Source organism: Anas acuta, chromosome 10 (assembly GCF_963932015.1).
Source record: "Anas acuta chromosome 10, bAnaAcu1.1, whole genome shotgun sequence".
NCBI lineage: Eukaryota > Metazoa > Chordata > Aves > Anseriformes > Anatidae > Anas > Anas acuta.
Genome location: NC_088988.1, coordinates 117,567 through 137,562, shown reverse-complemented (window position 1 = coordinate 137,562; position 19,996 = coordinate 117,567). Strand labels below are relative to the sequence as shown.

The 19,996-nt window shown below is 38.5% G+C and overlaps 1 protein-coding gene across 5 annotated transcripts; it reads left to right on the top strand.

Moving 5' to 3' along the window:
- The first annotated feature begins 15 nt into the window (after positions 1-15).
- ADAT1 (adenosine deaminase tRNA specific 1) lies at positions 16-19,576 on the top strand. Of its 5 annotated transcripts, none has more exons than XR_011099858.1 (10): positions 16-709; positions 1,449-1,517; positions 3,704-3,758; positions 4,547-4,677; positions 5,338-5,953; positions 8,312-8,457; positions 10,169-10,268; positions 11,794-11,880; positions 18,171-18,762; positions 19,003-19,576. XR_011099858.1 is itself a non-coding variant. In XM_068693295.1 (10 exons), the coding sequence occupies exons 2-10, from the start codon at positions 541-543 to the stop codon at positions 18,301-18,303; spliced, it is 1,506 nt and encodes a 501-aa protein (XP_068549396.1). In that variant the 5' UTR covers positions 25-158; positions 518-540; the 3' UTR covers positions 18,304-19,576. The 5 variants fall into 5 exon arrangements, 4 of the variants coding, with proteins under 4 accessions (XP_068549394.1, XP_068549395.1, XP_068549397.1 ...); XM_068693295.1 differs by having other exon boundaries at positions 25-158; positions 518-709; positions 18,171-19,576; XM_068693293.1 differs by having other exon boundaries at positions 18,171-19,576.
- The last annotated feature ends 420 nt before the right edge of the window (positions 19,577-19,996 follow it).

Sequence of the window (19,996 nt, the reverse complement as noted above, 5' to 3'; positions counted from 1 at the left end):
CGCGCGTGCGCGGGGGGCGGGGGAAGCAGCGCCGGGAGGGGGCGGGCGCCGAGGCCGACGCGGGGTTCGCCGGGGCGCCGGCTGCGGAGCCCCGCGCTCCTCGGTCGCTGAGGCGTGGCGGGGGCGCGGAGGCCCCGGGGCGAGCGCGGTGGTGCCAGGCACGTCAGCGGTGACGCAGGAACCGCGCCGGGACGGTGGGACGGTGGTGTGGTGAACGCTGGGGGCTGCTGTGCAGCGGGAGCGTCGGGGATCCGGCCACCTCGCCTGTGCCTGGGCTGTTCGGGTTCCAGCATTGTTTTTTTTTTTTTTTTTTTTTTCTATTCCTGGCGATTTGGAGGGAGGGGAAGCCCGCAAATCTTTACTCCGTATAACATAGTGCCTATAAACTTGAAAGGGGTGGTGCAGGCGGTCCTTGGGCATTGGGGTCTGATACAGGAAGGTACCATATGCCACAGAGTGGGAGGGTCTGAAAGGGTATGGGATATGAATTAGCGTGATGGAATCGAATTCTGCTTAGAAACTGGACGTGCACCAGGAGCCATGTGGTCAGCTGATGAAATTGCTGAACTATGTTATGAGCATTATAGGACCAGACTCCCTAAGCAGGGAAAACCAGATCCAAACAGGGAATGGACTTCACTGGCAGCTGTTGTCAAAGTGGAGTCTGCAGCCCGAAGAGAGGTTGCTGCTAGACCAGGGAATCTGCAGGGTAAGAATGAGTTGTTTCGCTAGCTAAGCAGTGGTGGCTTTCTTTGTTGCTTTTTCCTTTGCTTTCAAAGATATCTTTAAAAAAACAGAACAAAGTACCCCTTCCTGTCCCATTTCTCTCTATCCCCACATTCTTTATTCTTTGTAAGCTTTTATGGCTTCTGTCTGAAAAGACAGTAGTGGAACGCTGTTCTTTCTAGACTGTAATTAAGAAGGTGAAAGGCCTGTGTTTTGCTGTTCAGTAAGGGGTGAAAGTCTGGACAGGACCTGAACACCTAACGTAAATAAGTGTATTTAGCTAATCATAAGAATCCTGGAAAGGTCTCATTTCACCCTTGTTTAACAGACTGTGTTAGTGCACTGTGTATTTGTGTTGGTGCCAATAAAGGAAAAGAAGATGATTGCGAACTTCCATGTTGTCATGCAGATTGTATCCTGTAGTTATTTCTTATGTGTATGAGGAATCCTGTGCTGGTGTTCACACAAGTGAAGTGCTTGTTGCCTAGCATATCAAGTCAGCATTAGCACCCCTGCTTTGGGATCATAGACTTTCCAGAGCACTGGTGGTTGTACTTGCTATGTTGGTTCTACAGCTGGTAGTTTCTTGTCTAGGATGTCTCACTGCCTGCCTCTCTGAACCTGGCCTCCTACGTGATGTTCTGTGTGCTGTCTTAATAGAATAACTGCATAAGAGCAATCCTTCTGGAAATAGCTTGTTCATTTAATGTTTTCATTTTCAGTAACAAAGGAGGTTGTTGCTATGGGAACTGGAACAAAATGTATTGGCCAAAACAAAATGAGAAAAACTGGTAAGTGTGGTGTAAAATCTAAGAACGGATTGGCTGTCCTTGCTTCCTTCTTTCTGATGTCATATAATCAATGAAGAATGTCCAAGAGGTTGAGCTTAGTCTTCTGAATTGAAGCAAAAAAATGTGAGGCAGTCTTCACCCCTGGCAAGAAGACATGTTTAGGCAGCCAAAATGGCTGCCCTAAATATTTGCTGAAATCACAATTTTTAAATTAAGTCATGTTAATGAAATTATGGTAACAAACTTTTTATAATAAAAGCATGGGAAATTTACTATGGTTTAGATGTGATTCAAGTATTGGTATCATTTTGTGAAAATTCAAAATCCTGTCCTATTGTGGGAAGTAACAGTACGTTGCAATGATTTAAAAAAAAAAAAAGTGATAGTGTTGAAAAAGGTTGTTCTTAAAAAAAAAAAAACACTTTAAAAAAAAAAAAGGTTTTGTGTTTACAACACAGAAGATATTAGAATTCAGTGTATCATATAAATGTATAGTGGCAGTAAATTGGCTGGGAAGGTAAGTGCAAGGAAATCATTTACTCATTTTAAAGACAAATACGAAGATTCACAGATATTTTCCAGATATCGCAGACATTTTCCTTTGTTTATAGGAAATGTGAGGTACATCTGTAAATTGACCTGATGTATTTTTAGAAGCGTAGAAAGAGGATAGCATTAAATATTGCAGAAAATTGTCAGATTCCTAAATATCCTTAAGAGTTTCCCAGAAATAAGGCAGTTGTTCTGCACGTTAAGGACATACAATTTCTCATTAGAGATGGCTAGTGCTCCAAAAGATAGGAAGGTAGAAAATCCATGTTTCCTTTTAAAGGTCCTAAGAATGATCTGCAAATTAGCCTGCTGAGCTCTTTGGCACATTTTGTTTTCATTAAATCTTAAAAAAAAAAAAAAAAAACACCTAGAAAAAAGATGCTGTAATGTCAGATTAATTAGGCCTTGTTTCTTGATGAACCATTTAGTCTTTAATATGTCAGAAAAACAGAAAGTAAAATTATTCATGCAACTTTTGAGATTTTGATGATAATCCTCCTGTCTATTGTTACCCCGACAAAGTTGCATAACTGAGAGATAGGAAGGTAGAAGCACTAAGAAATAATTTACCCATTTTCGAGAAAAAATGAAGATTCATGTAGGAGATACTTTTCTACATTACTCAGAGGCAGATCATTGTCTTCTATCAACAATTTTAGAGGCAGAAAAAGAATTGTTGAAGGGTTGATTTTTACGATGGCAAAAAGTTCTGGAGTAGCTTCTCTCCTTAATCTGCTGTAGAAAAAGGATAATAGTTGTGTGGAATATATTGCAGATGCTGTTGCTAATTAAAATTCATAAGAATTGAAAAAAGTAATTGATGTTTTTAAAGACCTAATAGCATGCACTACTGCCATGAGAAACAACCTTAAACTGTAGGGTAAAAGGGTGCATTTATTTATATTAGTAGCATTATTTTCTCTATTTTCATTCTTTCTCCTAGTAGAAAGGGTTATTGTTGATATGGAAAGGACTTCAAAGGAGAACTGTAGGAATGATTGTGGATGTAGAAAAAGTTTGTGAAAAGCCTTCTGGAGTTCTGCAGTGTTGCCTAAGGAGCTGTTCAATCATGTGATGTTTTATTCCTGAAATAATAGCTGATTTACAGCTTCTGTTCTTTCAGATACAGCAATAGGTGGACATTCCAGGAAGTTTAAAGATTCACTGTGTAAACCTGATAAATGCCAGAAATATTTACCAAAAAAAAAAAAAAGTAATTTAAATCATAGGGAGTAGTGCAACAGGAAACTTTGACTGAAAGGTTAAAACTTGAAAACTATTGGATGTTATGCGTATGCTGAGAATATTATGATTTACTATTAAGAACAAACTTAAGGTTTTGAAGGAAGACCGCTTATTCAACTCAAAGGATTTCAGATAATAGAAGTTTTAAAATTTGATGTTTATATGAGTCTCTGACTTGTGGCAGAGTGAAGGACTTATCCTTCATTGTTACAGGGTTTTGACCACCTTTTGTTGTGACTGGAAATTTAAATGTCTTGGAATAACCTCATACCAATGTTAAACATTCAAATTTTAGCAAATCTACAGAACCATGTGGTCTGTCAAATTCTGTTTTGTTTGTCTCCTTTTCAATAATGATGCATAACGTTTTCATTTGTTCGTTGTATTAGGAGACATTCTGAATGACAGTCATGCTGAAACTGTAGCCAAGAGGAGCTTCCAGAGGTGAGACAGGAAGTTCTTGTGCTCTTACCCAGTGCCACTTGAGGGTTGTTTTTGTGATGTGCTTCTGACCCACAGCTGAAATAGATTTTGCAGCTTCAGTGATGAGAATGTAATGGAGAAAGAGATAGTATTACATCTTTTTTTTTTTTTCCCTTTTGTTAGCAGAAGTTTAACCTTCTGTGTTTTTTTTTTTATAATGTCTGGATTGTGTTTAATACTCTTGTACAAAAGTTTGTTTTTTCCTCATTACTAAGACCCTTGTACAAAAGCTTCTTTTTTCCTCATTACTGCAGGGACTCCACAAAGAAGTAGGATGTGATTTCCTGTGATGTCAATACTGGTCTTACAATTTGCTGCCAAGGGTAGCCTTCTCACTGTTTCCCATATACCAAATAAGGTATAAGCTGTTTCAAGGAACTTAGGTGGCAGAAGCAAGTTTTCATTTTCTACTCTTCGATGCCACTAAACCAGCTGTCAAATCAGATGACTGGCTGTGCAGGTTTTTTTAAAAAAAAAAAAAAAAAAAAAAAATGTGAGGAGTAGGCCTCAGATATACAACGTGAAAATATAGTTAACTCTTCTGAACATAACCCTTTGAGGTCTGTTATTAAGGTTCTGGTGATGCATTTGTGTTTATGTTGAGAGTTGTCTGCAGAAGCATAACTGATTGTTTGGCTCATCAAATACTTCATCAGGAGCAAATAAGCAGGAGTGGGAATCTAAGTTTTGTTGTTTTCCAATGCATCAAAAGTGAGGTAAATGATTCTTGGAAACTTTCTGTCTAACAGGTATCTTCTCCATCAGATGTGCCTGGCCGTTTCTTACCAGCAATGCAGCATCTTTATTCCAGGAACTGAAACAGGGAAATGGAAACTCAAACCAAATATCATATTTGTTTTCTTCTCTAGTCATACCCCATGTGAGTATGTTGGAGTGAACTAATTTCATGGCTCTTGCTTGCAAGGGACAGAAAAGTTTATGCCTCTCTTTGGTCTTTCTGGAGTGAGTGGGGAAGTAGCTCATGTCATCGGCATGTTCCCTAAGATGGACTTGACTGGTGCCTCACCAATACATTTGGCATTTTATCTCACTGAATGTAGTCCACGAGCAGTCATTAAACTGGATATTCAGGTGCTTTGCTTTCTCTTTGAATAGTAATGATTACAATTTTCTTTTCCAGAAATGTGAATGTCTGAAGTAGTGTGTATTTCCTGGTTACTTTGCTTTAAATGTTGTCTTCTTGGGCTGAACTTTCAGTGAAAAAGCACTGTCACTTTCTACAGTTCCTTAAAAAAACAAAAACAACAATACTGTCCACCCAGGCCAAAACTTATTATGGAATGGAATGCAACCTTTTATTCTGTCACAGAAAAGACTATTTGGTTGAGGAGGGCGGTAGGGGGAGAGCTGGGAGAGCAAACAAAACCAGAAACAAACAATGTTTGAAGAGTGTCTTCCTGTGATTACATTTTCCTGGGTGCAAATCTGTAAAAGCTAGTAGTAACCATAATATTACTGGTGTGATGTGTTTCAATCATCAGACATGTTGCTAATTTTGATGCTATTTCTTTTGTTGTAGGTGGAGATGCTTCTATTATTCCAATTAGTGAACCAGAGAACCAGCTTTCTAAGTCAATGAATGGAGCTGATGCAGCTGGACAGTCAGCACAGTGTAGTAGTAACCACGATCATTTGGGTTTCGAAGATAAAAAGAAATTGGAGAAAATGTCAAGTAATCATATAATCAAGAGAATGAAAAATAATGATGGTGGTTGGTTTTCCATGATCACTGAAGATCTGCCTGTTCAGCAAGTATTTGTGAAACCAGAAGGCAACGCTAATCCAAAGAGTTGTGAGTGTTCTGCACAGATGCAAGCAGCTAATGAGACTGGCTTAAGCAGACTGAAGGCAGTAGATGTTTATAGAACTGGAGCAAAATGTGTACCTGGAGAGCTGGATGATGCCAGAGTACCTGGGATAGGGTATCACCGTGTAGGATTATTACGAGTGAAGCCAGGTCGCGGGGTCAGAACATGCTCTATGTCCTGCAGTGATAAACTGGCTCGCTGGAATGTGTTGGGGTGTCAAGGAGCTCTCCTGATGCATTTTCTTCAATATCCAGTGTATTTGTCAGCAATTATAGTGGGGAAGTGTCCATATAGCCAAGAAGCTATGCGGAGAGCAATTATTGAAAGGTAAGTTCTCTCTTTGGAAATCACAGAATCGAAGGGGTTGGAAGGGACCTTGGAAGATCATCAGGTCCAACCCCCCTGCCAAAGCAGGTTCCTTAGAGCAGGAATCAGCTAGCTTGTATGGAAGCTGAGTTGTGTCACTGTCATACAACTATCAGGACTTAGCACCAAAGTCATACTTTGCAAAGTCACAATGCAAAGTAAAGTGTGGATTTCTGCAAATTCACGTTTTGAGAAAGTAGGCCTGTACAGTATGGAGAAAGATGACTACTGCTGATGCTGATCAGACTTGAAAATTTACTAAAGAACTTGCATTAGATTCAGGATCCACTTGGTTGTCTCCTGATGGAACAGTGAGAGGCTGTTACCCACCAGAGCTTTTCTAGAAGCCTTCCAGCAGAAAATGAAACCTGAAAGGAGGTGTGTTTAAGGTATTTTTTAGCAAAATTGAACTTTCTTGAACTTCTTCAGTGTTTTTTTCCTCAAATAGGAGCTTTTTATTTATTTATTTGTCTTTACTCCACAAAACCATTCTGAATATCCTTAAATTCTCTTTTACAGAAATGAGTTGCTCAGCAAAAGCAGCTTTTATTTCTTGGAAATAACTGAATAATAGAGTTCCCAAAATTGCAAATGGCTGAACAAAACATTCCTTAAATTAAATTAAGCTCCCAAATATGTCCATCCTGAAGGTAATCTGCCTAAAAAGGTTCCAAATGAATACTGAAGTAGACTTCTTGCACATTTTCATAAATAGGGTGAGTTAGGAAGGTAGGGGATTTTTGTTGCTTTCCAATGTTTCCCTCACTGACTTTAAAATAACATACTTAAGATTTTTTTTTGTTAGTTTCTGTTTTCACTGTTTCATTATTTAGTCCTGGAAGCAGAACATCCTTATGTCTCTGCTATGTGACTACTCACTGTGTAATTAATTCCATTTGTAAATGTGCTGTTGTCTTCAAGAAACCATATATTTAAAGGTTATAAAAATACTGTCTGACTAGCTGCTTTTGCTTTCAGGTAAGTAACTCATGGTTGTCACATTACACATCTCTCTGCAGTTGGAGCATGTCACTCAGAAATAGCTTGCTGTTAATATTACATACGTACCCTTTATATATGCACTGCAACAGTATACCCTTACAAAGGGTAACGGTGGAAAGGATGTCTTTCTAGTTGTTCTTACAAAACCTTTTAGAACTTAACCTGGATTTAACTTATTAGTTCTTATTATTAGTTCTTATTAATCTCTCACTGATTTCAGACTGTAATTACTTCCAGCAATTATTAGGGTAAAAGATGTATTATTTAAAACATTACTTGAAGGGAGCTGTAGTAAAAACTTTTTTCTTCTGTTAAAGTCTTACTGAGCTTGAATCCAAACTTCAGATTTTCTAGGAGACTAATATCTGGGTTATTGCATATGCATGCAATTGCATCCCATGGAAAATTTTAAAATCACTGTATTGTCTGTCTATTCTCAGTAGAGGTTAGTCAGAACTTTAGAACAATACTTCTCAGAGTTTTATGTGCTCTCAGATGTGCTGTGCAACTCATGGAAACTGAATTCTGGACCTAACACAGAAATCGCAGTGATTGAGTCTATTTAGGTTTATAAAGATGAACAGTGTTTGGCAACCAGATAAGAAAGTCATGATTTCAGGTCAACACTTGGTTGCATTAGGAGTAGCTGTCAGTTTGACCAGCCTCATCAGTTCTAGGTTGCAAAGTCAGGCACTTTTTCAGACTACTGTATCTGACAATGCAAACCTCAGTTTTAATTCATTCTTGCTTCATATAAGTACTGTGAATAAACAGGTGCTGTTTTTTCCTCCCTGTATGTTCCTAATATCATTCAGAGTGTTACAATAATTGAAGGTAACAAAGCTGAGATTATACATGAAACTTTAGGTATATTTTGTGTCTTTCTGGTCTTTAGTTTTGAACCCCTAGGTCCATAAAAACATTAATGTAGTATGGTTGACTGTGTAAATACATTCTAATTATTTTTTTTCTGTTACGATTTCAGAATTATATTGTAGTTTTTATTCTGCCTATCTTCTATGGAGTTGTAGTAGGTTTTGATTAGACCCGTTTTAAAATCAGTTTGTTGTCCTTCTTCTAGGAAGGACAAGGTCTTACTAAACTCTGTGGCTTTGTGGTTTTGTTTGTTTTATAGCCTAAACAAATACTGTTTAGAAGGGGAAAATGTCTCCATATCTTCTTGCATCTCTTACAACTCATGTTCAGTTCACTTTTAAAATGTAACATGCTTTTGAATATGTAGGGAAATTGCATGGAATCTGCTTGTCCTGGAAGATGAGACTTTAAATCACTTGCGTTTTTCCATGTTTACTGTAGGTGTCAGCATGTCTCATTTTTACCAGATGGTTTTCTCACTCAGGAGGTTAAACTGCTGCAATCAGAACTTCGATTTGAACATAGCCGTCAGGCAGTCCAGGAAGTTCAAACTAACAGCAAAACAAAACTTGTTCCCTGTAGCGCGGGTGAGTTAATTTGGACTAGTTGTGTAACTGTGTGCAGAAATCATAATATAAATTATATGACTTTGATGTTCCCTAAAACGTAACATCATTCGTTGCCAGTGCTAGAGGCAAAGTACGACTTACATCAAGATATTAATTTCAGAACAGAACTTAATAGTATTTGCAAACTGCCTCTATTTTCCTGTAAACACTTTTCAGACTGAATAAAAACTCAGTCAATACCATTAGGAATTTATAATCTAAACAAAGGTAGAAAATAAACAGCCAAGACAAAGTTCTGAGGGCAAGAAGAATCAAAAGAATTCTTGTTTAAGTTAGTTTTGTGTTATCCTTGGTAATGAACAGAAGATTTGCCATGCTGAGTTATGATTATAATCTCTTCAGAACTCTTTGAATATGGAAGGAATACAGAGTAGTATAGTATAAAGGTTTAATTGATACGAAGTTTTTGGGCATTACATTTTCTGTCATGCTGAGGAATGAATTTGCAAGTCATATAGTTTAGTGACGTGGCAATTCAGCAATGTGGTCTCCTTTGGGGGGGAGGAAGCACTACTGTATGTGTATGGGTAAGCATTTTCTCAGGACTTGGGTGTGGTTACCTTCTGCTGCTGTATATTTTTCTGGCTTAATTGGAAGTTATTCTCTTAGAATAGACCTGATGATAAAATAGAAACAAATGTCTCTTTAATTAAATTCACAGATTCATTAAATTGTATACAATTTACAGGTGCCAGTAGGGAAAAGATTTTGATACTGTGAGATAGGAAGCAAAATATATTGTTGAAAATGCTGTGAATTCACTTAACAAAAAACATCTGAAGCAAACTGTGACCAAATGTACTAAATAAAAATTACTTCTACTTTTTATTTACTCTTTACTTTTATACAGTTACTCAAGTCATTCTGTTAGAAGATGGTAAATGATACTTTATGAAACAGTTTTGCATACATTATGCTAGATTGAGTTTTTCATGAGCAGAGGAAAATCAGAATTAAGTCTAAATTTGTTGCAACTCTTTCACGTGCTTGGAAGACAGAAATGAGAATTAAGGGAGCAGAAATGGTCTCAAGACAGTAGAACTTAATAGTACTGTTGTTAGGCTATGTAGGTACAGACTGGGCATGTCAATCGCTTTTGTTTCTGGTGACGAGCCTATTCAGATGCTTTGCTAGTTATTTATAAATTTGTAAGATAATTGCATGCTGAGTTATAGCATCAAGAAGTATACATGTACAGTCTAACATTGAATTACGTATCCAGATGGGGGTAAAAGATAAGGTTGTTAGCATTTAACAACTCTTCCAACAAAGTATTTTTGTTTGACTGTTGGCTAGTAACATTTTTCAGGTAATGTCTACAAATACCTTTGTGTCAGTTATGAAATGTAAAGAGAACTATTTAGATGCACAATATCATAATAAGGAAAACACAGGTTGACTGGTACCAGTAGTATGGGAGTGTGTTTTACAGCCTGATACAAAATTATGCCATCTGACTTGGGAATTATTCACTCTTTGTCTAGACTGGATACACCAAGGAGAGGATCCCTCTAAAAAATGGGAAAGTTATGGAGCTGTAGGCTAAATGTTTAAAGAGGCATGGGTTCTCAAAAGAGCTGAAGAGCGTGTGTATTTTTTCTTATTATTCTTATTTTTTTCTTATTTTTAGCTGAGTTTCTGTTCTTTTAATAAATCCTTTCTTCCTCAGCTATCAGTTGGAGTGCAGTTCCTGAACAACCTCTGGATGTCACCTCAGATGGTTTCCGGCAGGGAACAACAAAGAAGGGGATTGGGAGCCATCAGAGCAGGTGAGAGTATTGTGACACATGGATGCACGTATCTTACGTTTTAGCATACATGCCTGTCTCTTAGGTCACTGTGGTGTGTGGTGGCATTGTCAGAGCAGAAATTCTCTGAGTGGGGAAAGGTAGTGTGGATAAAGGAATAGTCATTGTGTAAGGGAGAGAAGGTGAGAGCTGCTGAATGAGGGCAAACAAGTTTATCCTGTTTCTTGCATGTCACTGTTTATAAAGGAGAACATTGTCAATAATAGTAGTGGGGGATTATGATCAGTATTCCTTAAAAGACAGCTTATTTGTTGGCAAAGGTGGGAAAATTTTTACTTTGTACCTTTTGAATTGAAGACTGAAGGAAATTAATGTGTTGCATGACCTTTTTTACAGATTTCTTTTTCTGTAAGAGTCAGCTCTTTGTTAACAGCTTTTGTGGTAAAAGGTCCATATAAGGAATTTGTAGCCTTAATGTAGGGGGGATTGTTCGATACTAAACAAGACTTGTATTTCTGTTCTCTTTTTTTCCCCCCCTTCAAGGAGCCTTTAGGTGATTGGGGGGGGATGTGGGAGGAGGGTTGTTTGGTTTTCCTCGGTGGAACGTATTAGATAACGCTAAATCTCATGGAAGATAAAGTTGACTGACTAAAAGTAGTTTGTAAGTAGTCTTCCGGTATGTGCTTTTGCTTAATTAACTAAAACACCAAAAACTACAATATGAACTTTTGACAGATTAACGTGAAAATTTTAGAGTACCTTTGCATGCCAGTTTTGGGGTTCTTAACCTAAAGCAAAATAGAAAGCACATTTTCTTTTAATAATTCTGGAGAGTTAGCTTGCATGTGTTGGAAGACTGAATTGAATTACTCATCATGAATATAATCGTGTAATAAGAATTTAATTCCATAGAAAAATTAATTTGTTTTAAAAGCCCCATCCATGTTTCATGGAACACCTGATATGGTTGTCTGACTTCTGGGAGAAGAGAAGGGCTTAAAGCTGAAAGCTGACAGAGATACCTGTGGTATCCTTAAGACCTTTCAAACTTTTACTTTACTTTTTGATGAATCTATTTGTATTTAACTGCCCTCCATCTGTTGCTGAATGCATCCTTGTCACTGTTGCAACAAGGGCAGCACTGTCACAGATGTTTCTTCTGGTTCTTTTATTTTTTTCTGAATAATACAAATTTTCCAGTTTGAACAAGCTCTTCAAGTCCTTCTGTACTTGTGTGATCATTTCTGGGACTAGTCCCTCTGCTTCAGCCTGTGCTATAATTGTGAGCAAATTGATGGTACAGTCTTATAACAATGTGGGGATATTAAAATGTTTCCTCTGCAAACTGATGGTGCTAGCTGGGACAATAGGGGCAATACAGCTCTTTGTCAACATAACATTTAAAATTAAGGTTTAAAAAAAGAAAAGCAATGGGCAGCTCAGGTGGGGTATGAAAAGTTAAATGGTGGGGCAAAAATGTTCAGCTGGAATGTATTACTGTAAGCATCAAGAGGAAGTGCATTTCTGATTTTTTTTTTTCCATCAGATCCAAGATCTGTAAAGTGGAACTCTTCCATGCATTTCAAAAGCTGGTGACAAGTATTTCACAAGAGAATCTACCAGACACTCTCCGGTAAAGAAATTTTCATAATATTTATGTGAATATAAAGTTATCTTCATGAAACTCAAGAATAATGTGTTAATACTAGAACTTTCCAATGAGTCTCACTTGAGATAACTCCATTGTTAAAACTGGATACTTAAAGAATACAGCATATCCTTGATGGGTTAGGAAGAGTCTTTCTGGTTTTGGTCTTTTGCCTCATTGGAGAAATAGCTCATTAACAAGAGACAGAAGTTGCAGGTGTTTTGTTCGTTTGGAGTTAAGGCTTTTGGTGTGAAGAATTGCTACTTTCGGAAAGAGTAAATTTTCCTGATCACAGAGACATGTCCTGCTCTTGCAATAGATGTCTTCTGGACCCCTTGTAAGTCTGTTCAACTTTCTGTCTTGTCAGAAAGCTACTCTTTTTTTAAAACAAGTCTAGGCTAGAATCTCCTTTCAGTTAAGTGTATGATGGAGTAAGAGCTAGCAAGGTGAGACTGCAGGGCTGTTTCCACTATGTGTGCGTTATGTAGATGGAGACTTTCTGGAAAGAACAGAAAGAAGCTTTTGTCTGAGGAAGCCCTTCTTGGGGATTTAATTTACACCATTAGAAACAAGTTGGGATTTTCAGGCTGGAGATTGTATATGAGACTGGGTGATTATCACGTTACACGTTTGGTAGTATTTCACCTTGCTGTGCCTGATGATTAGGAGTTATAGCTTCATGGATAGAAAAACATACATCTCACTTTGGCTTAGAGATTATTCTGAGTGATGCAGAACATGCCATATCTGTTGCTTTGGTAGGTTTATTTTATTTTAGTCTTATTTCCAGGTATGATCTTTCCACCTCTAAGATGAAATCATAGCAGATGTTGACCTAATTTAACTGCTTGTAGCTACTGATGGGCATTCTTAATTCAGTTTCAAATACAAAATTACCAACTCTTTTGAGAGGGAATGGCTTCTAACTTGTTCAGTCACTGTAATTTCTTCAGAATAGAGCATGAAATAATTCATTGTTGAGTAGTTGACTCATTGTGCTGATTGTATGCTGCTTATGTAAAGTCACCTTACCTCAGGCTTGTTCTAGACTTCAGTGGCTTTGTAATTTCCTTTGACTTTTTTGTCCTCTACCGTTTTTCTCTCTGGGCTTCTCCTCACCAACTCCAGCTGACTTGCAGATGTGGCATCATTTTTAGGCTGCACAAACTCAGTTTATACAGCAGAGATGCTAGCTCGCCAGTCAGCCTGTTCAGTTGTTTTCCTTTTGAAGTCTCCCCTTTTTCCTACTCTTCAATTAAAAATCAAAATAAAATGTTGCTTTGCTTCCTCCTCCTTCCCTTACCCTTTCTGCACAATATTCTGTTTTCTTCCTCTGTATTCCTTGTAGTCTGAATTCAAGTAGACTTCAGATAAATAATTTGAAAGTGTGGAATTTCTTCCTCTGAACTCCTGTGTATTCAACTCTTACCCATTTTTTTTCCTCCTATGCAAATGTGGCTTATCTCCTCTTATAGATGGTTGGCTCCTGTGCTATGCTGTCACACCATTTATTTTTCTCACTTTGCCCCTACATTCCTTCCCTGCCTTTTCTGGTCCACTTTTTGGTCTCTTGGCTCCCATCTGTTCTGCTCACCCAAGGGAATCTCATCTTTACTAGAGCTTGTCTTGTTAGTTTTGGGGTGTATTAGGACAAGAATCTTCCTTTATTTAGCCCTTTTCTCACCTCCTGTTGTCCACTTAGGATACTGGGACAGTTAAAGCTTTATGTGAAAATAATGTAGTAATGTTCTTTTATTTTCTTCTTTCCTGTATGTAGACATGCTTCTCCTGCTTTCTGTCCCTTCATTTCTCCTTCATTCTTGACGTCTCTTCAGAATCGCTGCAGGCACTGTTCAGTTGGAACAGGTTGAGAGCATACTCAAAGTAGAAGATTGCTGGCTCCTCTTAAAAAGCATGTTTAGGAAATTGTGGTGATGTAGTACAACTAACATGCGAAGCATAACATTTAGCAGTTGCTTCTTTCAGGTCTTAGGTTGGTTTACTTTCAGCTGAAAACAATGAGATGTTTGACTGGTATTACCTACTTCTTCACCAAGAATCAGATAGTGTTCTCTTGCGCTATCCCATTTTCTTCATTTCTGATAATTCTGATCTGTCTTGTGTGCCTTACTTGCCCATCTCTCTAACTGGACTATAAACAAACATTAACGTCTTAGACAACTGCTTACCTCCACCTGCCATGCTTCATTCTTTTCTGCTTGACACCCTCTCACATGTTGTTTTGTTTTAATGATTGAAGTTACTGGTACATAAATCCTTTAAAACAAAAACAAATAACTATTGCTGCCAGTCAGCTGTTTTATTCAGTCTTCTTACTGGTTACATCTCACATGCTGCATCAATTTCATGTTTTCTGTGCTCATTGTTAAGGGAGGGATACGATGCAGTTCTGGGTTCTGTTGTGCCTTTGCTAATCTGAATTGTTATGCGAAAACCTCTATAGTTATTATTATTTCCAAATACTTGGTGGTAGTATGGCAAAGAACGTTTTCTGGATTTTTGTTTGTTTTTTCTGCTGGCAGAATCTTGTTCTTCATACCTTATTCATAATGTTCATAACCTGGGAAACTGAAAGCCTTCTTTTGTGGCGTCCACTCTACAGAGTCAGCAGGCACTGCAGTCTGTGCAAGGTGTGGCTAGCTGCACAACCCTTCTTGTGAATCTAAGTGATACTTTGCAACAAAAACCTAGCCTGAGTTTCTTGCTGGGCTTGTTAAATGGATGGCTGATCATCTTTTCTCTTAACTGTGATGGGTCCTGACTACATTTAATACTGTGTTTTCTTTCTCCTTCCCATTCAGACCCCATTATGTATGGGTGATTCCGGTTCCGGAGAAGCCTCACTGGGGAGAGGGGGGTAGGCTGTTCTACAGAAGAGTATGTGTACTAAGGGTACAAGGACTTTTAGATGGCTAAGATTAAAATACCTGAAGAACAGAACATTCTCTTGGTTTAAGATGCTATGAGAATCAGGCAAAGTATGGTTTCCTGGCAGCCTAGCATTAGGGGTTCACCGTTTATTTTTATATATTGAACATCTATAAGCTTTTATCCTCTTAGATGTGATTCGTTTTTGTTTTTTTTTTTTTTTTTTCCGTAAGAGTAATGCTTTGGTCAATGCCTGACAGTGTGCAGCAGTGCATTGGTTTTCTTCATAAGCTGCCCTGCTTCAGCTCAGTTTTGCATGTGGCTGAATGTATGATCCTTTTTAAGCATAGTGGTGCTGGTGTAATGCTTTTTCCAAGCGTGTGACACTAATGGCTCACCTCTCATGCCTCTGGCATGCATTGGAACCACTCTGCTTCTCTCCTGTACTGTAGTCTAGTGGTAAGATTGGAATAGTAAAGGGAAACATAAAAGGAATGTAGACAGTCAGACCTGGATAGGCTAGAGATCATATTATTTACAGGACTGCCTGGGTCAGCAGACAAGTGTTCATTTCTGCCCCTTCTTCCCTCCCCTCCAAAAAAGTCACAGGTTCTTCATTAGAAATTCTTGGAGTCTTAACGTCCCAAACATACTAGAGATACAGACAAATCATGTGGCTCTTTTGGCAGTGTAGTGTACTTTGAATTTGAAAGCATTCTTTCCATGTGTGTATATATATTAAAAATTTCTCGTAAGCCCAAGGCAGAAGTTGAGCATGAATTAAAAAAATCTGTTTCATTTGGGCCATTCTTTGATGAAACTGTTTAAAATGCAGCTTTCTGTTACATCTGCTGTTCAATCCTGTAGTAATGTTGCCTGCCTGGAGAATGAGATCTCAGGAGGCTGCAGTTATATGTGGTCTTGTAACTGCTAAAGTGAATTGGAAATACTGAGCTACTTCTCACTGTATATCCTGCTTTCATGCTAGCTATGTTTTCCCTTACTGTCTGCTATAAAAGTTTCATAACCGAACTCTGAAATAATCTAAGTTGGGAAAATTCCTTAAGTATTTTAGTTAAACTGGATCAGACTGCTGGATATACATTTAAAAGCCATTGATTTGCCAGCAAATTCAGGAAAAAAGCAACATTAGCAAGAATTAAATAAATGGCTAGGCATCAGTCTTTCTCTTGGCTCTGTGGCTGATGGAAGAATCTATGTATATGTGTATAGTGCCATCATCCCTAGCAAATCCAAGGAAAACAGGTGTTTCGCCTTTTTTACAAGACTGAGCCAGTCCAAAAATCTGTGTTCTGTAGGTCTTTCTGATTTATAACCATCCTAATGCAAACAAATAAGTAAAAGTAGCTGTGTTTTGAAGATGTAAACAGCATCTGATATTAGCTCTTCTATGGTGAAGAACAAATATATGTCATTAGATGCATTTACAGTGAAGAAAGATAACATCAAAATCTTAAATGTGTCAGAAGTACTTCAAGTATAGAAAGTATGGTAGCATAAAAGTTTCTTCCCAAAGACTGAATTGGTCATCAAATTTGAGTATAAGCATACACTTTGCTCCTTCAAGAATTGTCTTGTAGTGGAGTGGAGGTGCAGGTGGCTTGCAGCATATCTCTGAGGATCGTGCTGGAGTACCTGGGAGAGGAACAGCTAGCCTACACTAGAGATCTGAGGGAGCTGGTTAAGGTCCACCATCCAACTAGGATGTGTGCTGTTTCCTGAACACTGCTTATGCAGATAATTGGTGGTCTTTTACCTCTTTAGTGATGCTCCTATAGCATCTACCATTGGTACTGGCATTCTGTGTCTGTTCCATTGAGCAGGTGGAGGAGAGTTGCAGTGGGCCTTTCCACAGAACTTTCAAAAACAGCTCAGTGGTTAGTTGCAGAGTTTGAATAATGTGAAAGGGGTAAAGAAAGCAAAATGAATTGGCTGTGACAAAGAGTGCAGGCAGGTTTGTAAGAGTATCTAAAAGAAAAGTTGTGGATGCCCCATCCCTGTTCAAGGCTGGGTTGGATGGTGCTTTGGGCAACATGGTCTAGTGGGTCCATGGCAGGAGGGTCAAAACTGTATGATCTTTAAGATCCCTTCCAACCCAAATGATTCTGAGATTCTATAACTCTCCCATGTTCAGCAGTTGAGTAGGCAGGTTCTTTGCTCTTGCATTGTCTGAACCTCGGTTCTTCTGTATAGTTACTATCTCATGGTTTGCTGTGCATGTCAGTGTTCTAGAAATACATTTATAATAGAAAGCTGAACGGCTGAATTATAGCTTCTTAGGGTCTGCTATTCTGCAGTGTTGGGTGGTGGTGATGACTGTGGTGCCTTTAAGCGTGAAAGTTTGTTCTGTAACCTAGTGCAATGGTTCTCAGACTTTTTAGATTAGGATCCCTGGAGCAGTTTGGCTCTTCCTCTTTATTGAGGAATGTCATGTTGCCTGTGAATTTCCCTTCATATTGGATTGATGTTTAAACATTGTGCATCTCATGTGGTTTTCTTCTCCCTTTACCCTTTGTGGTAAAGGGAGAAGAAAGAGGCTGGAAAAGAATTAAGTTATATGAAATTGTTTTAGAGGTGTTTGTGCTTTCTCTCTCCTATGTGTTCAGATACTGTTGACCTGTATTTCCCTGTTTTGAAAACCAATGGTATCATGCATTCAGCAGAGAGACTGGTGGTTTTCCTGAGATTGTGGGGAGCAGGTGCTACATAATGAAGAGGGGCAGAATACCAAAACTGAGCCTCTTATGCTTTAGGGATTAGATAAAAGGAAAAAAATTCGTCTCATTCTTCCCCATAACTCCATGTTAAAAAATAAATACTCTTCTTCCCTATTCCCTTCCCTTCTGGCCAGCAATCACATCTGTTCTTCCCGCAAAACAAAGCTACTTCAACCCAATTCAAAGCACCCATCTCTAGCCACCTTTTCTGCTTTGGTCCTACGTTTTTTGCTAGCATGGGTTTTCCGTAACCTATTGTCACACAGTCAGGCACGGATACTTCTGTTGCTGGAGAGCATGTGTGAAGCGTGGCAGACAAGTTACTGTTTTCTTCTTTCATGAGACTGCTAACGATGTCTAGAAACACTGACTTCCTCAGCACCTGGGCCTCTCCAAGTCTCCCTTAGAAGCACAAGAGAATTTCACTTAGTGTGGAAGAGCTCATAGGGACATCATCATATTCTTAAATGCTTGATTGTTTTTTTTCAATAAATAGAATAATAGACATATAATAGAATAATAGACAATTTGTCTATATGTCTATATGTCTAATATGTCTATATATATCTATATAGACATATATCTAATATGTCTATAATAGACAATAGAATAATAGACAATTTGTCATTGTTGTGCATTTTCTCTCAGGATGAAGACCCTAAGAACATACTGGGACTACAAGGAAGCTGCATCAAGTTATCAAGAAGCCTGGAAAGTGCTGCGCAGCCAAGCGCTGCTGGGCTGGGTCAAGAATGCCCAGGAATACCTGGAGTTCACATGAGAATAAAAGCAACTGTAAATACATCAAAATGCCCTGAAACCCAGCAGATACCTATGCTACTCAAGGGCCAGTAAAGATGTCCTCTAGTTCCTGTGCTATAAGTAGATAAGACTGAAAAGGAAAGTAAAATCGGAGATCTCTTTGTTTTGGTTGATTTGCACCCTGCCCTGCACTCCCCTCCCCCCTTTATTTAACTGTAGAGAAGAATCACTGCATATTTAGTTCTGAGCTGCATGAAACAATGTGCCTTCAAAAGTAAGGAAGCAGTGATGCAAATCATCGTTTTTCTGAGGATATGATTTATCAGCCGTAGTCTGTTGAAATGGAAGTAATGTCAACTGAAATTTAAACAGTACTATGGAAGAAGGGCTGTCTTTTTAAAACTTTGGTGCTGGTTTTCCTTCTGCTCTTCATAATGTTGTGATTGCTTTTGTGTTGCTGGGACAACCCTAATGTATAGTAAGTATTATTTTTATAACTCTTGTCTCTTCTTGTTTGGTGCTTGCAAGAATTTTCTGTCTCCCCACAGAATTTTTTGCTCCTAACTGGAAATAGTAGTTTTGTTCAAGGGTCTTTTTCTGGAAGTAATCCATATAACTTTCTATTACTAAAAGTAGCCAAAGCAGAATTAAAAGAGTGCCAGGAAGAAGGCTGTCAAATAATACTGCTTATGTTATCCTGTGTATCTCTTAATTTCAGGACTTTGCCAGAAACCCCTTCACAGTTGATGTGCTTCTGTGGACAGGAAAGAAATCTCCTGAATTACTTGGTTCGATCTTGTTCAACACTGGGTTTTTATTGGTCGTTTTTGTTTGGTTGCTTGCTTGGTTCAGGGTCTGTTTTTTCTTTTTCTCCAGTGATACATGGTTCATTAAAAGCAGGGATGCCGTAAGCATTTATGCCAGTGTTTCCTGGCAAGTGTTCATTAATAGCCTGGCAAAGGTGGAAACACTCTGATGGGGACTGTAAGTAGTCACTGACAGTCTTTGCAATCTTTGCCTTTATGCTTTATTACCAATAACATCTGCATGATAAAACAATCCACATTGCTAGCTGGGGGGAGGGAGGGGAACAATGGGTAATCATCCTCAAGCTTTCTGTCCCAATTATTACCTTCTGTGAGTAATTTCAGGACTGTGTCGCTGCTACTGAGCATGCTCCCTTTCTGTACTTTTTCTGCTATAACCTACTATTCCTAAAATATTCGGACAATGTAATGGCAGAATGAAAGAAAGTGTTTAATTTGGATCTTAAGAATTCTTTAGTTATTTGAGATTTCTGTTGTTTGGTATCTTATTGTTATTTTGGATTTGAAAAATGGGTACAGAATTTCTCAAAACAGCTTTTACAGCCAACCTACAGAGCTGCATAGGGGACTGAACAGTTGATAGCAGAGATCGTGTTACAGAAGATCTATTTACTGTGGGAATAACAACAAACTTGAATTGTGTGTGCATAAGCCTATCCGCTTAACTCCAGCGCTGACATTCAGAAAGACCAATTGGTAATGGGGAAGACATTACATGTGTTTGTAAAGGATTATGGAGAGGATTATGGAGAACGGTGACTTGCGTTAAGTCATTGGAGGCTGGAAGATGGCCAGCTGCCATTGCAGATAGGCCACTGGGAGAACTGCTAAAGACAAATGGTAGCAGTTACCATCACTGGGCAAATAGCATCCCAAGGGCAGAGT

What these genes read in the sequence shown, in the direction of transcription:
- ADAT1 (XM_068693293.1), top strand. Translation starts at nt 541, where the DNA reads ATGTGGTCAGCTGATGAAATTGCTGAACTATGTTATGAGCATTATAGG. An exon ending in TAGACCAGGGAATCTGCAGG is followed by an intron (nt 710 to 1,448) that starts GTAAGAATGAGT and finishes TTTCATTTTCAG; the next exon opens with TAACAAAGGAGGTTGTTGCT. An exon ending in CTTCTCTAGTCATACCCCAT is followed by an intron (nt 4,678 to 5,337) that starts GTGAGTATGTTG and finishes CTTTTGTTGTAG; the next exon opens with GTGGAGATGCTTCTATTATT.